General features: G+C 41.1%; 1 protein-coding gene across 4 annotated transcripts in view; it reads right to left on the reverse strand.

Annotated features, from left to right (window-relative positions):
• Positions 1-26,428, reverse strand: part of LOC111865350 (cytoplasmic polyadenylation element-binding protein 1) — a 48,923-nt gene that overhangs the window by 1,597 nt on the left and 20,898 nt on the right. For all 4 annotated transcript variants that reach the window (XM_023853291.2, XM_023853288.2, XM_023853289.2 and 1 more), the window contains 9 exons: positions 19,648-19,793; positions 14,328-14,458; positions 13,231-13,363; positions 9,850-10,222; positions 9,297-9,373; positions 7,226-7,381; positions 6,006-6,098; positions 5,455-5,620; positions 2,491-2,618 (listed from right to left, as the gene is read on the reverse strand). In XM_023853291.2, coding sequence (XP_023709059.1) covers positions 2,491-2,618; positions 5,455-5,620; positions 6,006-6,098; positions 7,226-7,381; positions 9,297-9,373; positions 9,850-10,222; positions 13,231-13,363; positions 14,328-14,458; positions 19,648-19,793 — 1,403 coding nt within the window. The remainder of the gene's footprint in view (positions 1-2,490; positions 2,619-5,454; positions 5,621-6,005; positions 6,099-7,225; positions 7,382-9,296; positions 9,374-9,849; positions 10,223-13,230; positions 13,364-14,327; positions 14,459-19,647; positions 19,794-26,428) is intronic.

Genomic DNA, 26,428 nt, shown 5'->3' on the forward strand with positions numbered 1-26,428 from the left:
TTCACTAGATAGCACCTTCACATTAAGTGCCTTGCATATATAAATAAAGGGGAACTATTGTCAGGTTTAATTTCTATGTACCGTCTTGAAATTCCTTTGATTCTTACTCATATTTTACTTCCCTGCTAACGTTTATTAATATCTCAGAACTGAGAATTCTTAATATTACTACATTCCTAGATTGTTGTCGATCTAATCTTCTGATTAAGATGTCAAAGTTTGTGATGATGGCACATGAATACAACTATTGTGATTCTGGATATAGCGAGTATCCAGCATCCAGTGTTTATTTAAAACACAACCTTTCAGAGACTGGAGTCTATCTCTGTCTTCAGGTCTGCTGATTGGGCCCAACTGTATAGGTTTCACCTGAAGATGGGGACAGGGTACAGTCTCCAAAACACTGTGTTGTAAACAAAAACAGGATGATGGATGATGATGTCCAGAAATACAATAGTTGTACTAGTATTTTTAACTTGACACATTTCAGCAACTGTATCTGAGTGAGGACAGAAACAGATCCAGTTTCCAGATGATGTGTTCTATTCACAATACTAGGCCATGGACATATCTACAAACCCAGTAATTCTGCGTAATATACCATAGTCAGAACCCTTTACACCTGACAAGCTTCTGTTGACAAGATGATAAACAGACATATAATGACAGGTACAACAGTTTAACACTTCATAGAAATCAACTAACATCCACTAAATGCCATCACAATGAACGTGAATACACCCCATATACTTACGATCTTCTGGGATGCTGTGTAGTTTGGTAGATTGGTACCCTTATACCAAAGAGCATGATGTCACATCAAAGATGATCACAGTCTTCTACTTTGTGAGAACCTAAAATCTCTTGTGGATCATTTATTTCACGAGAATTGCAAGTACAGAGTGGCGCAAGAAATGATCCAGTATGTGATCTATTAATAAAATCTTTATTTCAATTACAATACTACAAACCAACATATGACAAGAAAGACCACTGCATGGAGAGGTATCCTCTGCGAATCAAGTGTTCAATGTGACCACCATTACATTCTATCTGGCAAATTCAACCTGAACTGTGATGTTGATTACTCCATGGCAAATATCCTCAGTTATCTTGTTGTCGGCCTGAATTATTAGTGCTCTCAATTCCATTAATTTGTTTGCGGCTTTTTCAGAAAAATCTCTTCCTTAAGAAATCCCCAAAGAAAGTAGTCACATGGGTTTAAACCAGAACTATTCGGGGGCTAGTTGAAACATGTGAAACAATCAGGAAATGCCATTCTTTGAAGTCTGTTTTGAACTGAAAGTTCGGCAACACCACAATATTATAGGGATAAAAATTCGAATCACTTTTTCAGTATTTGTTGCACCAATTGCCTGGATATCCCTAGTTGTGCTGCAGCCTTCCTTGTTGATTTACTGGGGCTTCTTTGCAGCACCACTATGACAGCGTCAATGTTCTCCAGAGAAAACACAGATGGAGGCTGGTGACGTTTCCTGTCCAATGCTGAACCATCATTATTAAACTGGTTATAAAGTTTATGAATTGATTTCAATGAAGGCACTCATTGCATTTGAAAATGGGGAATGGAACCGCCTCTTTGTGACAACATTTCTTGTTTAAATAAAAAAAAACACTGTTTTTATTCATTGTTCTACAGTCTTCCTTTGTCGGCCACCTTGTGTAAACGGGCACATGAGCAGGAACACATGCTACTAGTGTGCTCAGGAAGAATAAGAGCTAATCTCTATGTTACAAAACATCGTTCACTGTATCGGTGAATAATTAATACTAAATCAAATACTGGATCATTTCATGCACCATCTTGTACACATATAATCTTTGGACTTGTATGTGTTTAAATGGAATTCGGATGGAACATTGTGAGTTCTCTACACAGCACTTTTGTGAATTGTGCCTGTATGAGATTGCCCAAATTAACAGCAGCACTGTCCAATTCTCCCTGAAGGTGCTCTCATAAAATATCCTTCTTTATTATAAACTGTTGCTTATTTTCCTTTCATTGAAATGTTCACTGTTTAGAAGTACTGGCATTTCACAGCCTTCATCAAAGAAATCTTGAAGACTTAACATAAGCCACATCAGCATTTCCTTCCTACCCACCACTTTGGCTATAGCAACTGCACCTGATCTTTCTGTCACGTCCTTGGAAGTCATTGTGACTAAGATCAAAGAATCAACAGCAAACTAAAACCTGATTTCATAAGAACATAAGGAGGAGGGTTGCATGTCTTAGCTGCTTCACAGAGCAAAAAGTAATGGATAATGTATGATTGAAAAAAAGATAAGATTGCACAGAATTAAATCTCAAAGATGGAGATTGGCCGACTTTTATCAAATACATGGCATTTTATGTCAGAAGAAAGAACTCTTCATAGCTGTGATAACCTCAAATCCAACATGTAGAAGTTGTTTATTCTTCAGTTTTACCAAGGCTCTGACTACCTGCTTCCATTATGATAATCTTACCTTCTTTGTGAACTTGCTAGTCTTAATCTCAATAAAGGCTGCAGCTACGGCACGCATGTAGCTCCGTGGGTTATTGAATGTGACACGGCCTGATCCAATCGGATACTTGTGCTTGTCTGTATCAATGCCTGCCAAAATACAAATATAAAGAAAGAATTATTACACTGTACAGTACACTGTATTCTGTACACATGAGCAACACACCATGTCTCACACGAGTTGCAAAGTGCGCTGATGTATTACACTAGGTAAACTGTACCAACTTTGTCACTTGAACAATAAATACCGGTATTTGAAACAGTATGCAATATCTGTTTCTTATCAACAGTTTTGGAACTGTACAGTGAAATAGCTCTATCTCAGAAACTGTTCGGAATAGAACACATGTATAGGTACAGTTTTCTGCTTAGAACGAGCAATACTGTGACCTACAAGAATATTGATCTTTCCTCCTGTGACACTCTGTATACTGTACTAGAAGACATACCCATTCACTCAATCATTATATGGCTGCTTTCTTCATCAGCATCACAATGTACAGTAGCTAAAACTTTAAAGGAGCAATACCACTCAAATTAAGAAATTAAGTTTGATCGCATAAATAAAAGAAGATTTGGAATGAGAATTCAAATCAAAATCAGAAACTCTTAGCAAAATATCTATACATGGTTCTAACAGATGTAACTACCATACATACTTGCAAAAGGACACAGTACATTTCTTAAAATATAGAGGCTTACTATCAATGATTCATTCTGTTTCAAAACATTATATTCTCCAAAGTATTATACATACAAATATGATCTATACATGAAACGAACCACAAACTCACCAAGTTTGCACTGTGATACACCAATTGGCAGCATGAGTGCAGTGCCTCACAAAATGGCGACAAAGCTGGAAAAGAGTTTCTGTGTGTTGGAGTATGCGAGATGTTCGTCTGTTATTGCAGTGCAGCGTGCATTCAGAGCAGAGCACAGAAAAGAACCACCATGTGAACAGAGCATTCTGCGGTGGTATTGGCAGTTTAAGGATACTGGTTGTCTGTGTAAACGGAAAAGCATGGGGCGACCAATATAGTGTTTTGAAATGGAATGAATCATTTGTAGTAATCCTGTACTTTGGTGTTCTCCACAAACAGGAGAGAGTAAAGCTATATTTTTACATATACTGGAAACTGCTTTAAAATCTTGCATTATTGTACTGTCTTCTGAATATATTATGGTGCTGTGGATAATGCAAGCCCCCTTGCAACTAAGAAGAGTTTTTTAGTCAAATTCTGAGCTTCCAGGGTGACTGAAAAATAAATGGCAAGAAGACTTCATAATGATTTGAAGCGCTAGTCTGTGTGTTGGGATCTGTTGCTAGGAGATGACTAGTGGAGGCTGAGAATACTAACGCATGAAATGGCAAACTGTAAATTGTGTAAATCAGTGACAGTGCTGTATTAATTGTAATTAAGAGAGACTGTAAACAAAGTGCCAATAAATACAATCATCTGAACTAGAATCCACTGTTTTCGTCACTCATACCCCCCTACACTTGGCAATATCACACCATGGCAAGAGCAGCAAAACCTGCATTATTAGTTTATGGAGTTCCCTGACATGGTAGGGTTAAGGGCTGTCACAGGCTTGGAGCTGGCCCAAACAGACACATTTTCAGCTTGTACTCAGAAGGTGCACTGTTCCTATCTAGATCAGAACACCAACTGTCTGATTAAAGATATTTATGGTTTCCTTAATCTCTCCAGGCAAATACTGGAAAATGTCTTAAATTATGCCCCAACCACTTTCTTCCACATACTTCCAAATTCGGTATTCAATACCATACAGTCCCAGTTATTCAAATCATGACATAAACTATAAACACAAACTGAAATGAAAATTAGGAGAAAATTGATGAGATGGACAAAATTTCAAATTTGGCTAAGTTGAAAACAAACAACTTTATTCCCCAAAAACTGAATGAAAACCCCTTACACTGAGGAACTGTGCCATTAAACAGATCTAATATCCCAGTGTAGCATTTGTACATGAGGTTTCGCATTCTCATAAAAAAAAGTAAAGCTATCCCTGTACCAGGCTGTGAAGGCCCACAGGGTTGCGAGACGTTGAGGGTCCTACATTATCTAGACAATCGGCTCAAAGATGGGGGGAAGGCTGTCATTCTCACAGCAGTGAAAACTGACACTACAGTCTTCTGGGATATGGCATATAGCATGGTAGATAATTATTATATTCTATGTGAACTGTAGAATTTTCCAAGGTAAACAATAAATTCCTCTGAAAGACGACACCATCAACATGGCCTCACGTTCATGTATCATATAACTCTGGCATGAGTATGCAGAACATAGAAACATTCTTTGATCATGTTGACATATCAGCCACAAGGGTTACATTACAAATGTGTAAATTAAAATATAACATGGAGCTGGTAAGCATGAACCCTTTTCAATCTTTCATCACATAATAGCCAACACAGTGACCAGATATGGATATAAATAATGGGCTAAATGGGTTTAACCGTAGTGGAAAGAAATTAAACTTCTCACTTATGTATCCTGAAGAAAGAGGTAGCATGTATCTCCGAAACGTTTACTTTTATCTATCACACTCCATAAGACCATAATCTTAATATTCACCATCATAATAGCCTCGGATTTTCATAAAATAAATTCATACTGCCTTGAAGAATAAAATCTTCTGGGATATGATGCTGTGTAGACTGAAAGAATCTTATTTCAGAGAAATGGACTGTCTCCGTGTTCATGGTCAAAAATCAAGCTGAGCAAGCAAGCAGGGTCACTTACTCTGTTTGCTTCATTAACTTACTCTTCAACCTTTGACAGAGGCAATGTGCCCCTTTGAAACATCAGTAAACTTGTACCAGACTATACAGCACAACATCCCAAGATATCGCTATTCATCATGGCCACTGTGTTCAGCCTCTCATACTCACCAGCATATAGAACACCATCAAACAAATCATTCATGATCTTGGCAAGTCCCTCTGCATTTAGCATTCCATGCAATGCACCAACAAACACAGTCTTCTTAGCATCCAACTTCTGTGACGAGGATTTGATGTAGTTACTGTCACTAAGGACCCAGGGGATCACTTGCACCTAAAACATGTCATGTCCTCTCACAATGAAGGATCCAAACGTTTTCAATGCCATGTGGGTTATCCAGAAAAAAAAAACAAAATAAATACAATTAAAATTTATTTCATATGATTACTACAGACATTAAATCATTTTTCTGCAAAATCCCCATGAAGATTCAGGTCCTTGCTGTATCATGTGATGAGTTTCTGTATGCCTGCATCATAGAAATTTGCCACCAGTCGATTGAATCAGTGTTTAGCTGTCTTCTTCACTTTTTCATCGCTACACATGTGTGCACCTCCCAGAAACTGCTTCAAGTGTGTGAGAACAAGTAAAAATCATTTGGAGCAGATCTGGATTGTATGGATATGCCCCAAGCAGTACAACATGATTTTGCACTTACCTCTTTAGACTTCATCTTCCTTGAAGAGATTCTGTAATACCAGTTGCCACCACTAGTGACGTCATGTGTGCAAGACTGAAGAAGCGCCTTCACCTGTGGATGATAAATTTCACCATTTTTTTTTAATAAATTTTGTGGTTTAAGTTTTAGAAAATGGTTCCCAAATTTTCATACTTAATATTAAATAATTTTCCTGGGGAGTGAAGTGTGGCCGGCGCGTAAGGCTGACAACCTTACCACCATCTTTGAGCCGATTGTCAAGGTAATGTGGGAGCCTCGACGTCTCACAACCCTATGGGCCTTCACGGCCTGTTACAGGGATAGCTTTACTTTTTTTTTTTTTACTTACTCCCTTAAGCAGCTAAAAATTGTCTGGATCCCATGAAAGTAAAAAGGGGTATAGCAGTCCCTGCATTTAATTAAGCAATTAAGCACAGCACCATAAGGACATACTGAGGAGTGGAGGTATGGGGTCACCAATTTTTACATCAGCAATAGATGAGGTTAGTGGTCAGCTTCACGCCCTGACCATTTTACTCCCAGGGAAACAGTCCTCATACTCATTGGGCAAAGGGCTTGTTGGGCCCAAGAGTCATCAGTCTGGATGAAGGGAGAAGACAAAATGTCTTGCCTCACCAAGAATCGATCCCCAGGCATCCAAGCCATAGGCTGTCGGTATACTGACTGAGCTATCCTGGATCTCCCATGGAAAGAAAAAACTTGGCAAATGCATAATTTAGTTTTTGATGCTCAAGGAACAACTATCACCTTTGTATTAGTCATATGTACAAGCTATTACATGAAAATACACCCATGGACAATGCTTTGCAACAGGAATGCAGAGAAGTGTACATGAGGATTTACATTATGACAAGCATGTGGTACTGGTGACACAATATTATGAACAAGTTTTTCACTATTCTTCTATCTTACTGCTGGTCATGGTAGCTGAGCGGTCTAAGGCATGAACTATCTTCACTTGCTTGGAAGCCAGGATCATGGGTTCGAATCCCACATGAGGTATGGATATTTGGTGTGTGTGTGTTGTTATTCTGTGTTTGTGTTGTCCTGTGCTTAGAAAGAGGCCTTGTGACAAGCTGATCACCCATCCAAGGAGTCCTAGTGTCTGTAAAAATGAACAGTGAAACTGAGAAATCAGCCTTATGCTCCAAAGTGGGAGAGAGAGGGAAGATATAAGAAAATAAATAATCGTATCTTACCTGTTTCTCTGATTCAAAGATTATATAAACATAACCTTTGGGTTGAGAGGCTGCTTGGTCCTTCCCGGGCCATTCTACTCTAATCACGCCAAACTTTCTGAATGCTGCAATGAGCATTGACTCAGTGATATCCCATGGAACACCACCTAAGAATATCTGTCAGAACAGAACGACAATATATCAGATATCTCTAGAAATTCTCAATAATTATGATGTTGCAACATGCTAATCCACGATGCTGACTCACAACTGAAAGTGGCATAAAAGACCACACATGAAGACAAATTGGCATGACCATAGAATAAGCTTATCATGTAGAAATACTGCACAAACACCAATTGCTGAACCCCAAGATGTTCAAAATATAACGATAAATATTGATGAAATAATTTTAATATTAAAACAAATATTATTTACCAATGGAAGCTGGGATAGCACAGTCAGTATAGCGACTGGCTATGATCTGGATGACCGATGGGTCGGAGTTCGAGTCCCAGTAGGGTCAAGAATTTTCTCTTCTCCACGTCGTCCAGACTGGCTCTGGGGCTCACCTAGCCTCCTATTCAATGGGAATGGGGGGCATTTACTCAGGGGGTAAAGCAGCCAGTGCATGAAGCTGACCACTCACCGCCATCTAGTGCCGAAGTCAAGAAAATGTGGCTCTATACATCCACTCCCCCATGTGCCTTCACAGCGTAGTGCTTAATTAGTGAAGCACAGGAACAATTTCCCCTGTTCCTTACTGTTTATCAGCAGAATGGTGGGTATTTTTGATGGGTTAGTTTACAATGCTTTCAGTACTGCAGACAATACTGTGCCGAATGCCAAACTGGATAGGATGGAAGGAAACGATCATGTCGTAACTGAGGTGCCATCACAGCATTTGCCAGGGAGGGACTGAGGAAAACCACAAAACACCATCAGGATAGCCAGTGTACCAGTCAGGATTCAAACCTAGCGCCTCCCAGACACAAGTTTAGAGCATTACCAGCAGACAAATCTGTTTGGTTCAGTTTTCTCATTTTTCGATCAAAATATTAAAAAAAAAAGTATTCCTCGGCTCCTTATAGCACTGTTTCTTGTTTCATTGAGTGTGAAACTGATATAGGGGCATTCATGATAGGGCGAAATTAGACCACTCACATATTTGATATAATATTGTCCTGTGTATAAGTGACTATAGATGGGATTTGGGTTGGTGAGTAGATATATTGACCACTTATACACTCAACATATAACTACACTTTACAAATCACTATCACACACAGACTAGTGTTCTCAGTCTGTTACAGTCTCCACTAGTCGTTTCCTGGTAACGGTTTTCAACAGTTGGGATTCTCCAGCTTCCGTGAACACTTCATTGCCCTCAGGCTAACATTCCATGACTCACTCATTGCTTCAACTGAGTAACCCCCCCAGGCCACCTCATACCAACCTCCTAGGTTTCTCTTCACAGACTCCCTTACAACTGACTCCTGATCAGCTTGTGTCCTCGTTATGTAACCCTTTGGCATGGACCATGAAAAAAACACAGTTTCCAACAGTTCCCTTGCCATTGCACATGGGCTCCCTACCATGGGAAAATTTTTGTTTCGGGGTAATTACCTAGTAATGGGTCTACATGCTACAATACACAATTAAGACGATGTTAATGTAGTACAATTTCAAGTAACTCATCCAGCAGTACTTTACTGCAGACCTTGGGTTCCAGATCAAATCTTGTTATTTTACATCCCTTGAAAGACACTCTGAAATCACGTTTTCACCTGTACTAATATCACGTGAACGTGAATTCTGGAAAGACAGCTTCATACAATAACAATTAATATTCGAAATGCATCTTTTTTCAGCATAGGTTAACACTGTTAACATGGATTAAAGACACTGTAATACGTATACGTATACGTATATGCTGAAACATTACAAATTATCATCGCCATCTTGTGGTACTATCATAACAAACAAAAGATCACATGTACATTTGATTCTTGTGGAAACAACATAATAATGAAATGAAAAAAATACAGCCTTGCTTGGACTTATCATATATACATGTGATGTAATTACGTACCTTGCAGGAGTAAGATACATTCTTCTGTGTCCGAGGGGGCAAATTTCCACTCCATGAACATGTAGCTTCATACAGAGCTGGAACAAAACATATTTTTGTTTCAAAAACATGTTGCTGCCCAACAAAAGATCTCACTGACAGGATACAATGTCTTCAGCAATGCAGTACGTTAGGAAACGGTGCAAGTTCCCTTTACTGCAGGTAATCAAAACATGCCTATTACAACAGGTATTCTCTGAAGCATGTGTTAACAATAAGAACTCTTACAGGATTACATGAACAGTGCTGCCAGGGTTTTCTCATTATCATATGGCTTCTCACAAACTGACACACAGCCAAACAGATCCTAGCAGATGCTGGAAACACTCTCTGTTGCTATTCATGCCCTAAGGGCCACACATAAAAGTTCAGATCCACAGTTCAACAGTTCAGTACTAATATTCACCTAAAATCATCTGCATGGTGTTACAACCTTCACAGTCATTGCTGTGAGAACCTAAAACCTCACACTGAACCACTATGGAGTAAGGCAGTCTGTGAGTGTTGTACTTACATGCTGCATTCCTGTGGAACTGTGCTGCTCTCTCCAGAGAGTTTGTGTTGGGTATTGGAGAAGGCAGTCCAGCTGAAGGAGACAGTGGTAACCATGGTTTGTCTTGGTTTGTGGGACTTGTAGGGAAGACCCAAGGTTTCTCTAGGCCCAGTGTCGATGTGCTGGGATGTAATGGGTACTGCAGCAGTGATGAGAGTGTAGCTTGCAGAGACTGTTGTTGTTGCTGCTGCTGTTGTTGCAAGTAGCGCAGTGTGGACTGCTGCACTGGTCTCATGGCTTGCTGGAGTGCATGTCTGTTCACAATCTCTTGCTCAGGACTCCCCAGCTGTAAACCTGCAAGTGGACTAGTAGGTTGTGTCAAGCTTAGGCAATTCTGAAACAAAAAATAAAAAGAAAAAATACTTTTGTTTTAATTTTCTAAGCTTCCAGGATGAATGAAAGTTACTGTAGTACTGTGTGTAATCATGTTTTCATGGAGACCACTGTTTCCTGTGGTTCCCATCATTTCGAATCACATATCGCTGTAGTCTCAGAGTCCTATTCAGCTGACATGCTGCATGGTTACAAACTGATATAATTATTTGGAAACGAATAGGCTGAAAGAAGTACACATATCCTCCAACTCGTGTAATTTCAAGGGACATGCAGTATTCTACTTGGTTGAGGCACTGTGCTACAAGCAAGAAGGTCACTGCTTCAATTTCCAGTGAGGTCACTGGATTTTTCAATTGACCTAATCCTTCTGGCCACATTATGAAAATGGGGTTGATTCAGCCTCTAACAGAAATGAGTGCCAGGAATCTTCCTGGGGGTAAAGGGCAGCTGGCACTCAAGGGCAACAACCTCACCACCATCTCTGAGTTGACTGCCTAGAAAATGTGGGAGCCTCAATGTCTCACAACCCTACATGGCTCCACGGTCTGCTATAGGGACAGGTTTACTTAAGCTCACTGCCATCTGTGAGCTGATTGTCCAGTCAAAATGGAAGCCTCAGTGTCTCACAGACCTATAGGCCTCCATGGCCTGTTACAGGGATAGCTTTACTTTCTTTCTATGCAATGTAAACTTATATGACATATTTACTAACGTGGGGGACAAAGTTGCTCATGTCTGTGACATTCTTTAAGTCATACATGTCCCCTGGGTAGTGCAAAATGAGCAACAAACCTGGCAAAGCTTCCCAAAAGATACTTCAGTGCAAAAGAAGCAAAATGGGTGAAATGATCCCAAATGCAGCCATTGGAAACCAACCAATCAACTATATTCACCAATGTAGTTAAATATATTTTTTATTTAATTTAAGAGTAAATATAATTAAATCATTTGCTGTAAACAAAAATAAAAATTAAGATGTGTAAGGGGTTATAATTGATAGCCTTAGTAGAGGAATAAATGACTTTAAAGGGGGTTACCAGCCTAGCAGTAACTTAGCGAAGGATGAGAATGGTGATCTGCTTGCAGATTCCCACAACATTTTGAATAGGTGGAGGAACTTCTTCTCTCAGTTATTGAATGTACATAGGGTCAGTGATGTTAGACAGAAATACATACAGCTGAGCTGTTAGTACCTGATCCTAAGCCTTTTGAGGTTGAAATTGCTATTGCAAAATTGAAAAGGTGTAAATCAAATTCAAGTAGGAGGCAAAAGATTATCTTCTAAGATCCATAAGCTAAATACTTGTATTTGGCATAAGGAAAAATTTCCTGGTCAGTGAAAGGAGTCTATTATTGTACAGTTTCATAAGAAGGGTGATAAAACTGACTAGTAATTATCAGGGGATATCACTGCTGTCAACTTCATACAAAATTTTATCCATTATTCTTCTCTCAAGGTTAAGTCCATACATAGATGAAATAATTGGGGATCATCAGTGTGGGTTTCAACATAACAGATCAACTACAGATCAGATCTTTTGCATTTATCAGATACTGGAGAGAAAATGGGAGAACAATGAGACAGTACATCAGCTATGCATAGACTTCAAGAAAGCCTATAATTCAGTTAGGAGGGAGGTATTGTACAATATTCTGATAGAGTTTGGGTATCTATGAAACTAGTTAGGTTGATTAAAATGTATTTCAGTGAAACATATTTTAAAGTCTGTGTAGGTAAACATTTGTCTGGTAAATTTCCTATCCAGAATGGTCTAAAACAAGGAGATGCTTTATCGCCACTCCTTTTCAACTTTGCTTTAGATATGCCATTAGGAAGGTCCAGGGAAACCAGGCAGAACTGAAATTGAACAAGACACATGAGCTGTTGGCCTTTGCCGTTGATGTGAATCTACTGGGTGATAATGTAGATACCATAAAGAAAAACACACAAACTTTAATTGATGCAAGTAAAGAGTTTGGTCTAGAAGTAAACAATGAGAAAACTAAATATATGTTACTGTCTCATCACCAAAATGCAGGGCAAAATCATGACATAAAGATAGGAAACAGATGTTTTGAAAATGTGGCACAGTTCAGATATTTGGGAACAACGGTAACAGATCGAAACCTGATTCAGGCGGAAATTAAGAGGCGATTGAACTTGGGTAATGCTTGCTACCATTCAGTCCAGAACCTTTTGTCTTTTCATCTGTTGTCCAAAAACATAAAAATTAGAATATACAAAACTATAATTTTGCCCGTGGTTCTGTATGGGTGTGAAACTTGGTCTCTGACATTAAGGGAGGAACATAGACTGAGGGTGTTCGAGAAGAGGGTGTTGAGGAGAATATTTGGACCGAAGAGGGATGAAGTGACAGGAGGTTGGAGAAAACTGCATAATGAGGAGCTTCATAACCTGTACTCTTCTCCAAGTATAATTAGAATGATCAAGTCAAGGAGGATGAGGTGGGCAGGTCATGTAGCACGAATGGGGGAGACGAGGAATGCATATAGGATATTGGTGGGAAAGCCAGAAGCAAAGAGACCACACAGAAGACCACGGCGTAGGTGGGTGGACAATATTAGAATGGATCTTAGAGAGATATGATGGGATGGTATGGATTGGATAGATCTGGCTCAGGATAGGGATCAGTGGAGGGTTCTCGTGAACACGGTGATGAACCTTCGGAGTCCATAAAATGCTGGGAAATTCTTGAGTAGCTGCAGAATTGGCGGCTCATCCAGAAGGGCTCAGCTCCATGAGTAAGTAATGCTATCTTGACTGAATTCATGTCACTGATATTATCAAAGTTGCTTTTCTGAAAAGTGCAGATGGTCAGTTACAAGAAGTAACACTAGCATTTAAATTAACTGAAATTGCATATTTTTCATTGGAAATTAAAGGCAGTGAAATGATAGGGGGAAAAGAATTTCAAGTTGGAATGCAAATATCGTACGAGTCACGGAATACCAACACTAAGAGTTAGGAAGCATGATTATACATACCATGAGGTCAGAGATGTTGCCGTCAATACTGCTCACACCGCTTGTTTCAGAGTCGGCAGGTGAATTGGAACGGGAGCCCCCAGTAGCACATTTCAATAGCAGAGCCTGCTCCAATGTTGGGCTGCTGCAGTCACTGCAAACAAATAGCTCAGTGCTTGACCTAACTTGTGCAACATCAGTATTAATGGAGATGGTTACGAGTGTGGAGGAAATGCTATTTTTGGCGCAGCCCAGCCAAATGCTACTGCTTGCAGAATTTCTGTGTTTACAGTGGACTGATGAAAGTAGACAGATATAAGCAAGAATGCAGTTTATGAAGATTGTGGGATATAACCTTCCTGACCATAAAAGGAATTAAGAAAACATGTGTGAACTATAAATTCCAGAAAAACACAGATTTATGTAGAATACAAAAGAAAATTGAAAGAACACACTGACAGATGAGTTCTGATGGTTAAGGATTACAAACTCTGACAGGATTAAAAAAAAAAATATCTTAAAATATCAACCAAAAAGAGAAGGAAGTTTGGGGAGATCTCTGGAATGATGGACATGTTATGTTTTGTAATAGCTGTAACACATCTCAACAAGCCTAATCCCAGAAAGGGTAAGTATGATGTGAGGAGGTGATGATGCTGTGACGATGATGATGACGATGACGATGACAATGACGAGGGCGATGACAATGACAATGACAAGGGCGATGACAATGACAATGACAATGATGAATCAGACTCCGATGGTTTTTTCCCCCCCTTGGCACTACAGCCCCAGTGGGCCTAGGCCTACCTCCATGAACTTCTCCGTTCACTTCGGTTTTTCTAGATCTTACACATTCGATAGGACTCCTTGGGCGGGTGATCAGCTCGTCACAAGGCCTCTACTTGTACACAAACACAGAGAAACGCACACACACAAACTAAACATCCATGCCCTGAGTGGGATTCGAACCCACAATCCTGGTTTCCAAGCGAGCGAAGACAGTACATCCCTTAGACCGCTCGGCTACTGTGACTGGCCTGATGTATCTTATCCTGCAAAATTTACATTTTCTTAATATTCATTCTACTCACATGAAGTGCAATATCAGTGTATACCTGTAAGGTGGGGAACCACGAAATGTTCTCGGGTAGCAAGGTGATGATGATGAGTGGTGAAGAGGAGAGTCCATGTTACGTTGTAACACTCTCATGGGCATTGACATTTCCTGTCTTGGCTCCTCGTATTGCTGAAATAAATAAAATACGTTTAATATTGACATAAGGAACTTAGAAATTCTGCAAGCAATTATTTTTCTGGACATTATTGACGGTTTGATTTTATTTAAAACGCACAACGTTTTGGAGACTAAATTCTGAAACATTATGTGCTTTATATAAAACCAGGCAATGGATAATGTCCAGAAACACAATAATTATATTAATATACAATAATCACAAAGTTTTAAGCCTTATTTAGAAAATCTAAACAAAATATGTAATATAACATGTACTGAACTGGATTTAACTTAAAAGTCACAGTCATCTTCTAGCACTTAAGAAGTAAAGTTGAAGCCCTTAAAACAAAAACCAGAAAACAAAAATGTCAACTGTAGCTGTGTCTACATGTATTAAGACAGTCAAGTAGATGCCCCAAAGAAATAAATGCTCTTCTTACCTTTTAAAAGTATACCAACATGAAACACATCAAAATTTCAATAAGAAAATACTACAGTTATAACTCCATTATTGAATTTGGAGTGCAAAAAATCTGTTTCTTCGCCTACAAGCAAGCTCAAAAAACAACTTTAAATGTTCCTGAAATATGGCTACATTTGAACTAAGATACTGGACTTGACAGAATAACAATATGCATAAGAAAATGGTGCTGTCTAGTGCTATGCTGTGAACCATTTCCAGCAAACAAAACTGCAATTTTAACTCAATACCTCCCACTGACAAAATCCATATCCACTGGTCAGCTGTACCATAAGGCTCAATGGAATGTATAAATGTAAATAAAATAAATAAACTGACATTTATCAAAGCCACTTTTTCCTCCTATTCCAAATACATGCCATCATACATTAAAGAATAACAACAGAATAACAAACATTAGACTCACATTCATAAGGACTGATAAACTGTCACAGGAATATAATATTTTCAGTGTTAAAAAGCTCACATTTTTTTGGAAATTTCAAATATGACAAAGTGATGATATCACATGGATTACATCAATGACTTCATCTTATGCAGCTACACTGTTCAGAGTTGACAGTGGTTTAGAAGATGAGCAAGTCAATGTGATTCAAATTCACACAAGTTTTAGGTATTTACCAGAAAGTTCCAAGAATGGCCACAATGCAGAACTGCTGTCATGTCACACCCCAAACTAATCAGTTGATATTGCAATGTGTTCCTTCATCTATCATTTGAGTGGTCTTGTGTGCTTATTGTGTCTCTTGCCATATCAAATTAAATGGAGGGGTTTTGTGCTTGGATCATATAACACATCTGACATTTTTTTTTTTTTTGAACAGCACACTGATCTGAAATTTCTGGTGAAACTGAGAAAAACAGCCATCAAAGTTGTAAACTGTAAAAAGAAGTTTATGTGGGATTTCCAGTGTTTAAGGGACAAGTTTTTGATTGACACAAATGTTATTCTAAAATGACAAAAGAATGCCCATGATAATTCTTGATCAGACTGGCCAACAACAGTGAAAACTGATGGATATGCTGAGAAAGTGCAGAAATTTGTTTGTATCAGTCAAAGAATGACTATTAGAATGATAGGAGAAGGCATGGGGATGGATAAGAATCTTTTTTTGTCAAATTTTAATCATCAGTCTTGAAAAATATTTGTGCTAAGATGATACCAAAGAACTTGACTGATGGTCAATGACTGAAGCAATCATTTTATGGTACAAAGACCAGATTCTGCTGCTTGAACATCCTTCTTGGCTTAAGTGAGACTTCTATTCCCAACCACAGAGTCTTCACTGAAAGGGATGCATCTTTGGTCCCTTGAGAAGGTCCAGTAGTGAATGCACCAAAATATATGTTCCAGAAATGCTTCCAAATATGGCAGGAAAAACAGCTTCAACCATGGCTGCCAAAAGGAACTACTCTGCAGGAGACACCACTGATCACTGGGTAAGTTTTAACTTACAAAGTCGTTCCCAAAATCTTCCTACACACCCCCCATATCAGCTTTTGCAGTCATGCCATCCTGGACATCAAGAAACAAGAGACAAAATACACAGAAAGGACGCATTCTTCATGCAGGAAATTGCTCATAAACGTTACACTCATCTGGATTATAACACCATATAGTCTAGTAGGTGCCCATCACAGTGGCTGTGCAGTCTAAGGCATGAAATGTCTTCGCTCACTCAAACATTTGGGTCATGGGTTCAGACACCACTTGAGGCATGGATGTCTGTGTTTGTTTATTCTATGTTTGTGCTGCCCGTGTGTAGCAGCCTTGTGACAGGCTGATCCCCTGTCCAAGGAGTCCTACCAACTGTGTAAAAGATCAAGAAAATGAAAAAGCAGACAAGGACCAACAAAGGGCTCTAGAGCCATAGACATATAGTCCAGTACGTGGGTACCAACATTTCAGAGAACACATTGCCGTCTTCAGGGCATAAGGGAGCCAAATCTGTAAGGTTTGTGGTTGTGGAGAAACAGATCATGAAGTATAGGGGTGGCTGATCAGAGCCACGGATGAGGAAAAGGAGATGAGGCTCTGATAGTGTAGTGGTATATGTAAAGTCTGTGCTAAATGAATTAAGCACCATGCCATGAAGATGTAGGGGGGCATAGAGGTATAGCTCCACCATTCTTGATCTCAGCATTAGATGGAGGTGAGCAGTCAGCTTCACACTACGGCCTCTTTAACCCCGATATGTGGGCTTGAGAGCCCATATGGATCAGCATCCATCCAACCAGTAGCCTGTCACTATACCAGCAGAGCTGGAAACTGTATGCTCTAAAAAACACAATTACTCAAGCCCAGGAAGAATACTGTGGCATATAGACCCGCTGCTAAGCAACGACTCAGCAATAGACAGCTATAGAATACCCGTTGTTAAGTAATGGCTCTGTAAACAACGGTCGTTGTTAGGCAATGTCTGAGTAGCGGTCACGTGGGCATCCTAATGGAAGTGAAAAGAAAAACAGAAACGGTGTGCTATGCGCGATCGGAGCCGTGATGTTAAAAGCAGGACAAGTCTAGAGTTGAGTTAGTTCGGCCATGTCTGGGCTAACTGCAAGCAACTTCCCCTTTATACATGGTGTGGGTGCGGTCACCTGCAGAGGGTCAATACGGCAGCCATACCGACATGCTGCAACTGCAAGTTTGAGGACGGAGAGTAACCTCATCCCTCCATATATTGAGGCTGCAAGCACGCCAAGAGAGTGAGTGAGAGAGAACTTCTGCGGTTCACCCTTGTGAGATGTTGCTGTGAGAAGCTCATGGCTGAGGCACAGTGACAGTTCGGGAACCCGGAGGAAGGGAAACGTCTGCCACTGGAAGTCAATACCAGGCAACGACTGGTGAATACACAGCAGACTGAAAAGACTTAGTGCGTGCTATAGTGAACTGCAGAGTGAATTAGCAATAGCGCTGTAGTTGTTTGCAGTTACGAGTTACATGTGTAAGTGCGCAATAACTCCAGTTACGAATCCAAGCCCCTTCTACAGTCACACTCAATAAAATGGTGACAATATGGCGTCAGTTTGTGCTAATCCACCTCAATACATGAATCATAAACCTGAGGACCACCGTGTGAATATTCAGTGCCATGGAAACTGAAATCTTATACGAAGGAAAAGAAACACGGTATAGCATTTCCGTGACAACAGAGGGTTCGGCTGGATGTTCTCTCGTTCCCAAGATGCAGCCGCCGTCTTGTGTGTTGATCCTTCACTCCAGTGCTGCCCTCCGGTTCTACCTGAAGTCTCCGCCCTCTGAGGGCTCCTCTTGCAACGTTCCTTCTAGTCTGGTTCCTCCCGACGATGTGTCCCTTGCGCCGTGCCACTCCTGCACGGCGGGTCGTCCTTCCGCGGCCGGCGACACATTTCTTCCAGCACCCATCCTGATTTTGGGTCCGTTCTTTCTTGAAGGCATCTCTCCTGCGTCGTGCCACTGTTGCGCGACGGGACACCTTCCTGCAGGCGGCAGCCAATATGCTCGGAGATCCACAATCTCCTCGGGTCAGTTCCTTAGGTTCCCCGCGTCACCCTGCATCTTGCTTCTTGCCCCTATGCCGTTTCTTCCATCCATTGACCGGTTTCACAATGGCATCTTCCTTGGGGAACTCTTGAAGCTCTGCCGTCTCAGGTTTCCTGTCCAGTGAGGTCGGCTCTTTCTCTTCTCGACGCGCCTCCATCTCTTGGCAGTCCGTCGTCTTTATGTCTGTTTCAGGTTCGATTTTAGCCCCCATCTCATCGTGGCTGGCGTCCACAATTTCACGGCTTTCATGTCTTCTAGCAGTTGTAGTAGCGACTAGTAGTCTATTGTACGTCCCCCTTTAATTTCTACTGTCGCCATATCCTACCGGTACTGGTGCTTGCTATCAGCCCCGCTCAGCCAGCGAGTTCGGCCCCTCTACTGGCAAATGGTACCCGATACTTCCCCCATCTACCGAAGGCATTGGAAACTACTTGGGCGGGAAACTTTTTACCTAATTTTGCTCAGAGGTCTCCTAGAGACATGAGGATCGTTTACGTGCCGTAAATCTACGACACGGGACCCACGGCTTAAAGTCCCTCCCGGAAGACTTGTTCCCTGAATTTTTCCGCCCTTAAAAATTCCACGACCTCCGCCGGGTTTGAACCCGCGTACCTTGAGTCATGAGGTGGGAACGGAGGCCGCTTCGACGTGGTGTTAGTTAAATAATTCTTCTAAATTCTTCTCAACATCCGAACTGATCCCACTTCTGACACCAGTTGTCGCGGCCATGGCCGTAAGGTAACACGTCACATTATGTATGACATTCATAAAGGAATAGCAGATTCTCATTTTGCAACATTTATTTACTTTCTGATGCAGTGTGAAAAGGAGCCAGGATAGAGCAGTCGGTATAGTGACTAGCTACAGGCTGGATGACCGAGGGTTCGGAGTTCCGAGTCCCAGTAGAATCAAGAATTTTCTTTTCTTCATGTCATCCAGACCGGTTCTGGGATTCACACAGCCTACCATCCAAAGAGTACCGGGGGTAAAGCGGCCGGGGTGTGAAGCTGACCACTCATCTCCAGCTAGTGCCGAGGTTAAGAAAATGTGGATCTATATCCACTCCCCCATAGGTTTTCAAGGGGCAGTGCTTAATTAGTTAAGCACAGTGGAAAATTTTACCTTTTACCTTTAACAGTGTGAAACCACACAGAAGTTAATATGCTGTGTTGTACAATAACAATCCTAGAGACTTGCCTGATAACTGCGATGAAATGGATTACTGGGGCTTGACGTGGGCGATCCATAATGATTGCTACCTCCCAAGGGGCTCGTGTTGCCTAACAATGGGCCTCGTGGGAGGTTCAGACCTAGAAGCTCTGAGATGGACATTACTGGCTCCCCTGTAAAACAAAGAAAACATATCAATGCCAATTTGCATGAAACTGCGTCAGTATTTTGTGAAACATGGAGCAATATGTTCTCACTCTGCTGTACAGGCTTCCTGAGAGCAAATATGCTTACATTCTAATAAAATAAATAACATAAGATGGCATGGACACGTTTCAAGAAAGAACAAAGATAGACCCCCAAAGAATTAAAATACAAAATTAATAATATTCAATAACAACATACTAACAATATTTTATAAACCTCAAACATGTAACTGCTATACTGACCAGCACTGTTTAAATTCTACCTTTTGCAAGGTCGCAAAGAAAATCTGGAACTCTGAGTCAATTATCTGGAGATGCCCTGGAGATGCGCTTCCCTTCAATTTATACTACTGAACATACTGTCACGTCTAGGGTGGTACGCGTGACGCAAATGACGGTTTCTAGTTCGGGTGATTGGATTTATTAGCACGTTGGTTGCAATGTCTCTTATCACATTTCAATACAGCGCTATCGCTGATTTACACAGAAACTGGTCCTCTCCTGGTAACGCAATTAAAACGCAGGCACTATAAGTCTCAATGAATCACATACTCCAAGGCCTTCTGATCACACTTTAAGTCTGCATAGGTCGACTTCTAACACTTCAACTACGAAACTCCCCTTGGCTGTCTCCAACCGAGAACTGACTGACTCGTAGTTAAGTCAGAGTCAAAGTCAAAGTCACATTGCGACTGACGGTCAGTCAGTCAGTCAGTCAGTCAGTCAGTAAGTCAGCAAGTCAGCAAGTGAGCAAGTGAGCAAGTCTTAGCGGCCTCCGTAGCCTAGAGGTAACGTTCCCATCTCATGACTCGTAGTACGCGGGTTCAAATACCCGGCGGAGGTGGTCGAATTTTTAAGGGCGGAAAAATTCAGGGAACAAGTCCTCCGGGAGGGACTTTAGGCCGTGGGTCCCGTGTCGTAGCTTTACGGCACGTAAAAGAACCTCATATCTCCAAAGGAGGTCACTGAGCCAAATTTACGAACGTTTCCCGCCCAGCAGCAGTCTCTAATACCTCTGGTAGATGGGGGAAGCATTATAGATACCTCTCAGCTAGTAGAGCCGGTCTCGCTGGCTGGGCGGGACTGATGGTAAGCACCAGTACGGGTAGGATATAGAGACTGTTAGAAATCATAGAGGGAAGCACAATGGACCAATACAGGTCTAAGTGCATGGGGAAACCCACCCTCTCCAATAACTAACTAACTAACTAACTAACTAACTAAGTCAGTAAGTCTTGGTGTCGAGCGACCAGATATTTATTGCTGTTTGATAGTTACGGTCTTGCTTTGTTGGGCGCTCTCGCTGATGAGAGAATAGGTCTGTCTTTTATTTATACTGTTGGTCCTTGCCAGCGCAGTCTTTCTCGGGTCGGAGTCCCTTGGGACTCACGACCATATTTCATTGTCTCAGATCTGAGACTTCCCCTTTCATCGCCTCCTACGACTCGCAGGGTCACGGTGGAGGTATTCGACCCCGCCTCCACACGGGTTAGTCTGACTCGTAGCGCCGTTCATCTTTAAGATAACACCTTTGTACGGACCCCACGGAAAACACCATATTCCATTGTTGTGGATGGATGTTTACAGCTTCGTTGCTTGGCGATAGACTTCCTATAGCTCCCGCCCGGCGCGGACCGCATAAAAATCACAGTTTCCCTTCTATTGTTGCCTGTATTCGTACATACAGAGTGATCAAATCCGTTACAATACAGACTCAATGATCTTCACTTAGTTCTAACTTCTTGCCCCCCCCCCAAAAAAGCAGCACTCAACGTTTCATCCTCCTGCAATACTACACAATGTTTAACATTTCAACTAGACCTCCAAGGAAACATGAGAACATAACCTCATATATTCATTCGTAGTGACGCAAGTAAGGAGGTTGGTCTGGAAGTAAACACAGAGAGAACTAAGTATATGTTGCTGTCTCGTCACCAAAATGCAGGGCAAAATCATGACATAAAGATAGGTAAGAGATGTTTTGAAAATGTGGCACAGTTCAGATATTTCGGAACAACGATAACAAATCAAAACCTGATTAAGGAGGAAATTAAGAGGAGCTTGAACTCGGGTAATGCTTGCTACCATTCAGTCCAGAACCTTTTGTCGTCTCGTCTGCTGTCCAAAAACATAAAACTCAGAATATACAAAACTATAATTTTGCCTGTGGTTCTGTATGGGTGTGAAACTTGGTCTCTGACATTAAGGGAGGAACACAGACTGAGGGTGATTGAGAACAGGGTGCTGAGGAGAATATTTGGACCGAAGAGGGATGAAGTGACAGGAGGTTGGAGAAAACTGTATAATGAGGAGCTTCATAATTTGTACTCTTTTCCAAGCATAATCAGAATGATCAAGTCGAAGGAGATTGAGATGGGCAGGGCATGTAGCACGAATATGGGGAGACGAGGAATCCATATAGGATACTGGTGGGAAAGCCAGAAGCAAAGAGACCACTGGGAAGAAAAAGATGTAGGTGAGTGGACAATATTAAAATGGATCTTAGAGAGATAGGATGGAATGGTATGGATTGGATTGATCTGGCTCAGGATTTGGACCAATGGAGGGCCCTTGTGAACACGTTGATGAACCTTTGGGTTCCATAAAATGCTGGGAAATTCTTGAGTAGCTGCGGAATTGGCGGCTCCTCAAGAAGGGCTCAGCTCCATGAGTAAGTAAGAGATGATGTCTACCAACGTTTCCGAGGAACCCATTTCCTTCATCTTCAAGACACAAGATTGAACCTTCCTTACATCAGGACAAATATTTCCACTCTCGACATATTTTTCCACCATGAACACTGAGGCGGAATGTTCCTGTGAAACGCTGGTTAACCATCAACCAGAATAACAGCGTCACTTCAAAGAACACAGTATTATACCACCTTGAGAACCTCATGTCATGCATCACATTCATGTAGGCTCCATTGCGTCTGATTCGTAGAAGCATTACTGATGAACCACGTTTCTGGACTTACGAAATACCCTGTAGCTACTCAGAACGGAATATATTAAGGCTGCCATTTTAAAAAGACCAGTAAATAATGAATCAGTAATAAGGGGGGGGGAACGTCCTATTTCTATAGCAGAGAGATTCGAATCCTATACAAAAATCAATGTTCGTTCATAAATGAACTAGTTTTCAAGTGTTTGGCAGTCTGCTCCTTACAAGACTGTACTTATACACATACGCATTGCAGTCCGATAAAATAGCCAAATAATGTTTGCTGGCAACACTGCAGAAATTTCACAAGACATTCTTTGTATTATCATTATTCTAGCACGCGCTTAATTTACTTTGCCCTCCGACCATAGACGACATCACATGTAAGACTTCAATCCAGGGAGAGAATATGCGACAAAGTCATCACTACTGCACGTACGAGTATGCCTCAAATCTTCACCTGAGGCGAGATTTAACAGGGCAGTAAATTATGAATAGATCAATGAGCAGGTTATCTGTGGAAACGGTGGCTATAAATGGGAATTGCTCAGTTTAGAGTCTTGGTATATTAATTGATGAATGAAATTTCTCTGAACGTACTTCGACAAAAAGAAAGTTTCTGCTGTGTTTACGTCAGTCAAAATAATGATATATGGCTGCATATTAACAAAGGCGAGATTACGAAAGGTATATGGGCCGAAATGGAATCATCATCATCATCATCATCATCATCATATGTAAAACAGCTCTCTTTGAGCCAAATTCTTAGAAGATTTCGCCAGACTTGTTTATTCATTGGATAATTAGACCATCCGCTTTCACTTCTTTGGATGTCGCCAACAGATTTTTTTTACAATACAAGATTGTCAGGCTTGCCTCCAATCCCCAATATGGAGGATCATCATCATCCGTTAGCTCTCATTGGAACATAGGGCATTAGCAAAGTGTCACCATCATACATGGTTCTTGCTGAGATATTTAATTTCTTCCCACGTCTTCCCAACAGCCAAGGCTTCCTCTCGTATTGTTCTGTACCAGCTCCTCTTCCCTTGTGTTTGTGGGTTCCACTCCATAGCCTCCTCCTCATCTGTATTTTCCTCTCGAAGAGTATGGCCGACCCAGTTCCATTTACGTCTGGTTATCTGTTCAGTTGTTCCATTGTTCCTCATTTGTTATTATAACTGGTCATCTCTGGAGGCATCGATTTACAGAAATTTGTAATTTTCTACTTATTTGGTGGATGACTCGCCATGTCTCACGTCCATATAATAAAAGTGATTTCACATTAGAGTTGAAAATTCTTAGTTTTGTTTTTAATTAAATATAATTTGACTTCCAGATTTTCTGCAGTTGATTGAAAGCCCCATTTGATTTAGATATTTTATTTTTACATCTTCCATACTGCCGCCCTACATGGAGGATCAGATTCTTGTATTAATGTCTCCCAGTGACAGGACCGCCTAGTTATACCCTCAAGTACCGGTTATATTCTCGTTCTCTCCTACGGCTCGTAGGGCTACTCTAACCAGCAAACATGGAATTTCGAAATAACGGCTGCTACTTACATTTATACGGTAACTGTCGGTATTTATTTGCATTTAGGGGCAAAAGAAATCAACCACTGAGTGTTGTGGCTGTTCGACTTGTGACTGAAATAAATATATACTATTTAGTTTAGTCATGAACCACGCAACGGCTATTATGACATTCTTTTACCAGTTGCAAAACATTTACCCTGAGGGGCGGAGTTATGTTGTTATTTTGTCAAGTTTAGTAGCCGTGATTGATCAGTCGGTAAAGTGAGGGGCTACGGGCTGGACGGCGGGGGTTCGATTCCCGAAATGGGCAAGAAATTCTTCACTACTCCGGAGAGTTGAGATCGGCTCTGGGGCCTACCAAGCCGGGGGGCTCTATCCCCTGCGGCGTGAAGCTGGCCACTCACTTCCAGTAAGTGACGAAGTCTTCATGGCGTGGTGATTAATTAAGCACACAGGGATTTAGTATAAATGTGCCTGTCCTTCCAGAACTTCTCCTGCTACTGAGCTTGGGTAATCACGGTCAGGTTCGTTTATAACAATTCCTGCTTTGAGATTTCAACGAACTTTATGCTCGTCAGAAATAAAAATAAGTTATCTTGCGGCGAATAACGAACGATTCGGTTTAACTGCCTGTTCCTAAATCATTTATGGATAATTGGCCTCTTCCAGCTCTTCTGGCAGCCAAGAACTTTTCGTCTTTTTGGCTTGTAGTTCATCTCTCTTCCTTCTGCATTCTGTTTGTCTTCGTTTTATGTAAGTGTTGTAGCCAACAAAAATATTAACATTCCACTATTCGACCCAGATTCAAATCTACTTTTACGACACATTTCATTCCTCATGTAGCATTTGGTTAAATATGTGTAAAATCGATTTTAAATGCTTATATTACTATAAAAATCGTTACGTAATTTGGTGCGCTTGTACAGAACACAAGGATGCACACTGTGTGGCGTATAGACCTGTTGTTACGGCGACTCTGTAAACAGCAACCGTTGCTAGCCAGCAGATTCTTAATAATGCAGCAGTTGGACTACAACAATGGAAGAGCTGTGACTTCTAGGTGGTCAATGCCGAGATGCTATAAGGGCAAAGTCAGTTGATAGTTCTGTACGGGAGTTTGTGAAGAGAGGACATGAGCGCGTGAAGGTGAAGAATCTCCACTGTTAGAACCCGCTGCCAGGGAACAGCTGGTAAAGACACAGCAGGCTGGAAAATACAGTGTGTTCCGTTCAAACCTTCCATATTTTAATTAATCATTGCGAACAAATTGTGATAAATTATGGATTATAATTAACACAACATGAATGAAAAACTCAAAGAATTTTATTTCCGTTAGGCAGCCGATCTGCAGCCTAACATAATCTTCCAACAAGATGGAGCCCCTCAGATTGGGGTCTGGATGTTCGGAGGTCCCTCAATGCCACCTTTCAAAATCGCTGGATTGGACATGGTGGACCAATTCGGTGGCCACCACCTTTCTTCCTCTGGGGTTACGTGAAGGACCGTGTGTTCGTGCCTCCAGTGAATGACCTCCCAAATTTACGAGCCCGCATCCGTTAAACGATTGCTACTGTACCAATGGACATGTTGGAAAGAACGTGGCAAGAAATTGAATATAGATTGGATACTGTTCGTGCTACCAATGGTGCACATGTAGAGGCATATTAGTGTGTCAAATAAAATGTTTTGACTTGTTCTTGTATTTCCTGTAGCTTCATTGCCCTACCATTCATACTTTCTGTTCTAAGATCTGATAAAATGTGGGAGGTTTGAATGGAACGCCCTATATTTAGCGGGTGCTGTGGTGATTTGTGAACTGTGGAACAGTTGTGAGTCTATACATCGAGTCATCAATCCGAACTCCATCTATAGCCACTCATACACGTGACAATACAAGCAACCTCTGTGACCAAAATTACGTATTTTTGTAATGTTAAATAATGTTGTACATTATGTTAATTTACTCACAATAGCATTCATGTCTTAAGTTCCAAGACCAAAAGTGATCCAGTAAATTTGGCGGCCAGCAACGACGCCCGCTGCTGTATTACTGACGCGCCAACACGACGTTTGTCTTCTCTCAGGGGCGCCGGACCGGGAAGCCTTGGCATCCCCCCCCCC

This window comes from Cryptotermes secundus, unplaced genomic scaffold, assembly GCF_002891405.2.
Source record: "Cryptotermes secundus unplaced genomic scaffold, Csec_1.0 scaffold17, whole genome shotgun sequence".
Taxonomy (NCBI): domain Eukaryota; kingdom Metazoa; phylum Arthropoda; class Insecta; order Blattodea; family Kalotermitidae; genus Cryptotermes; species Cryptotermes secundus.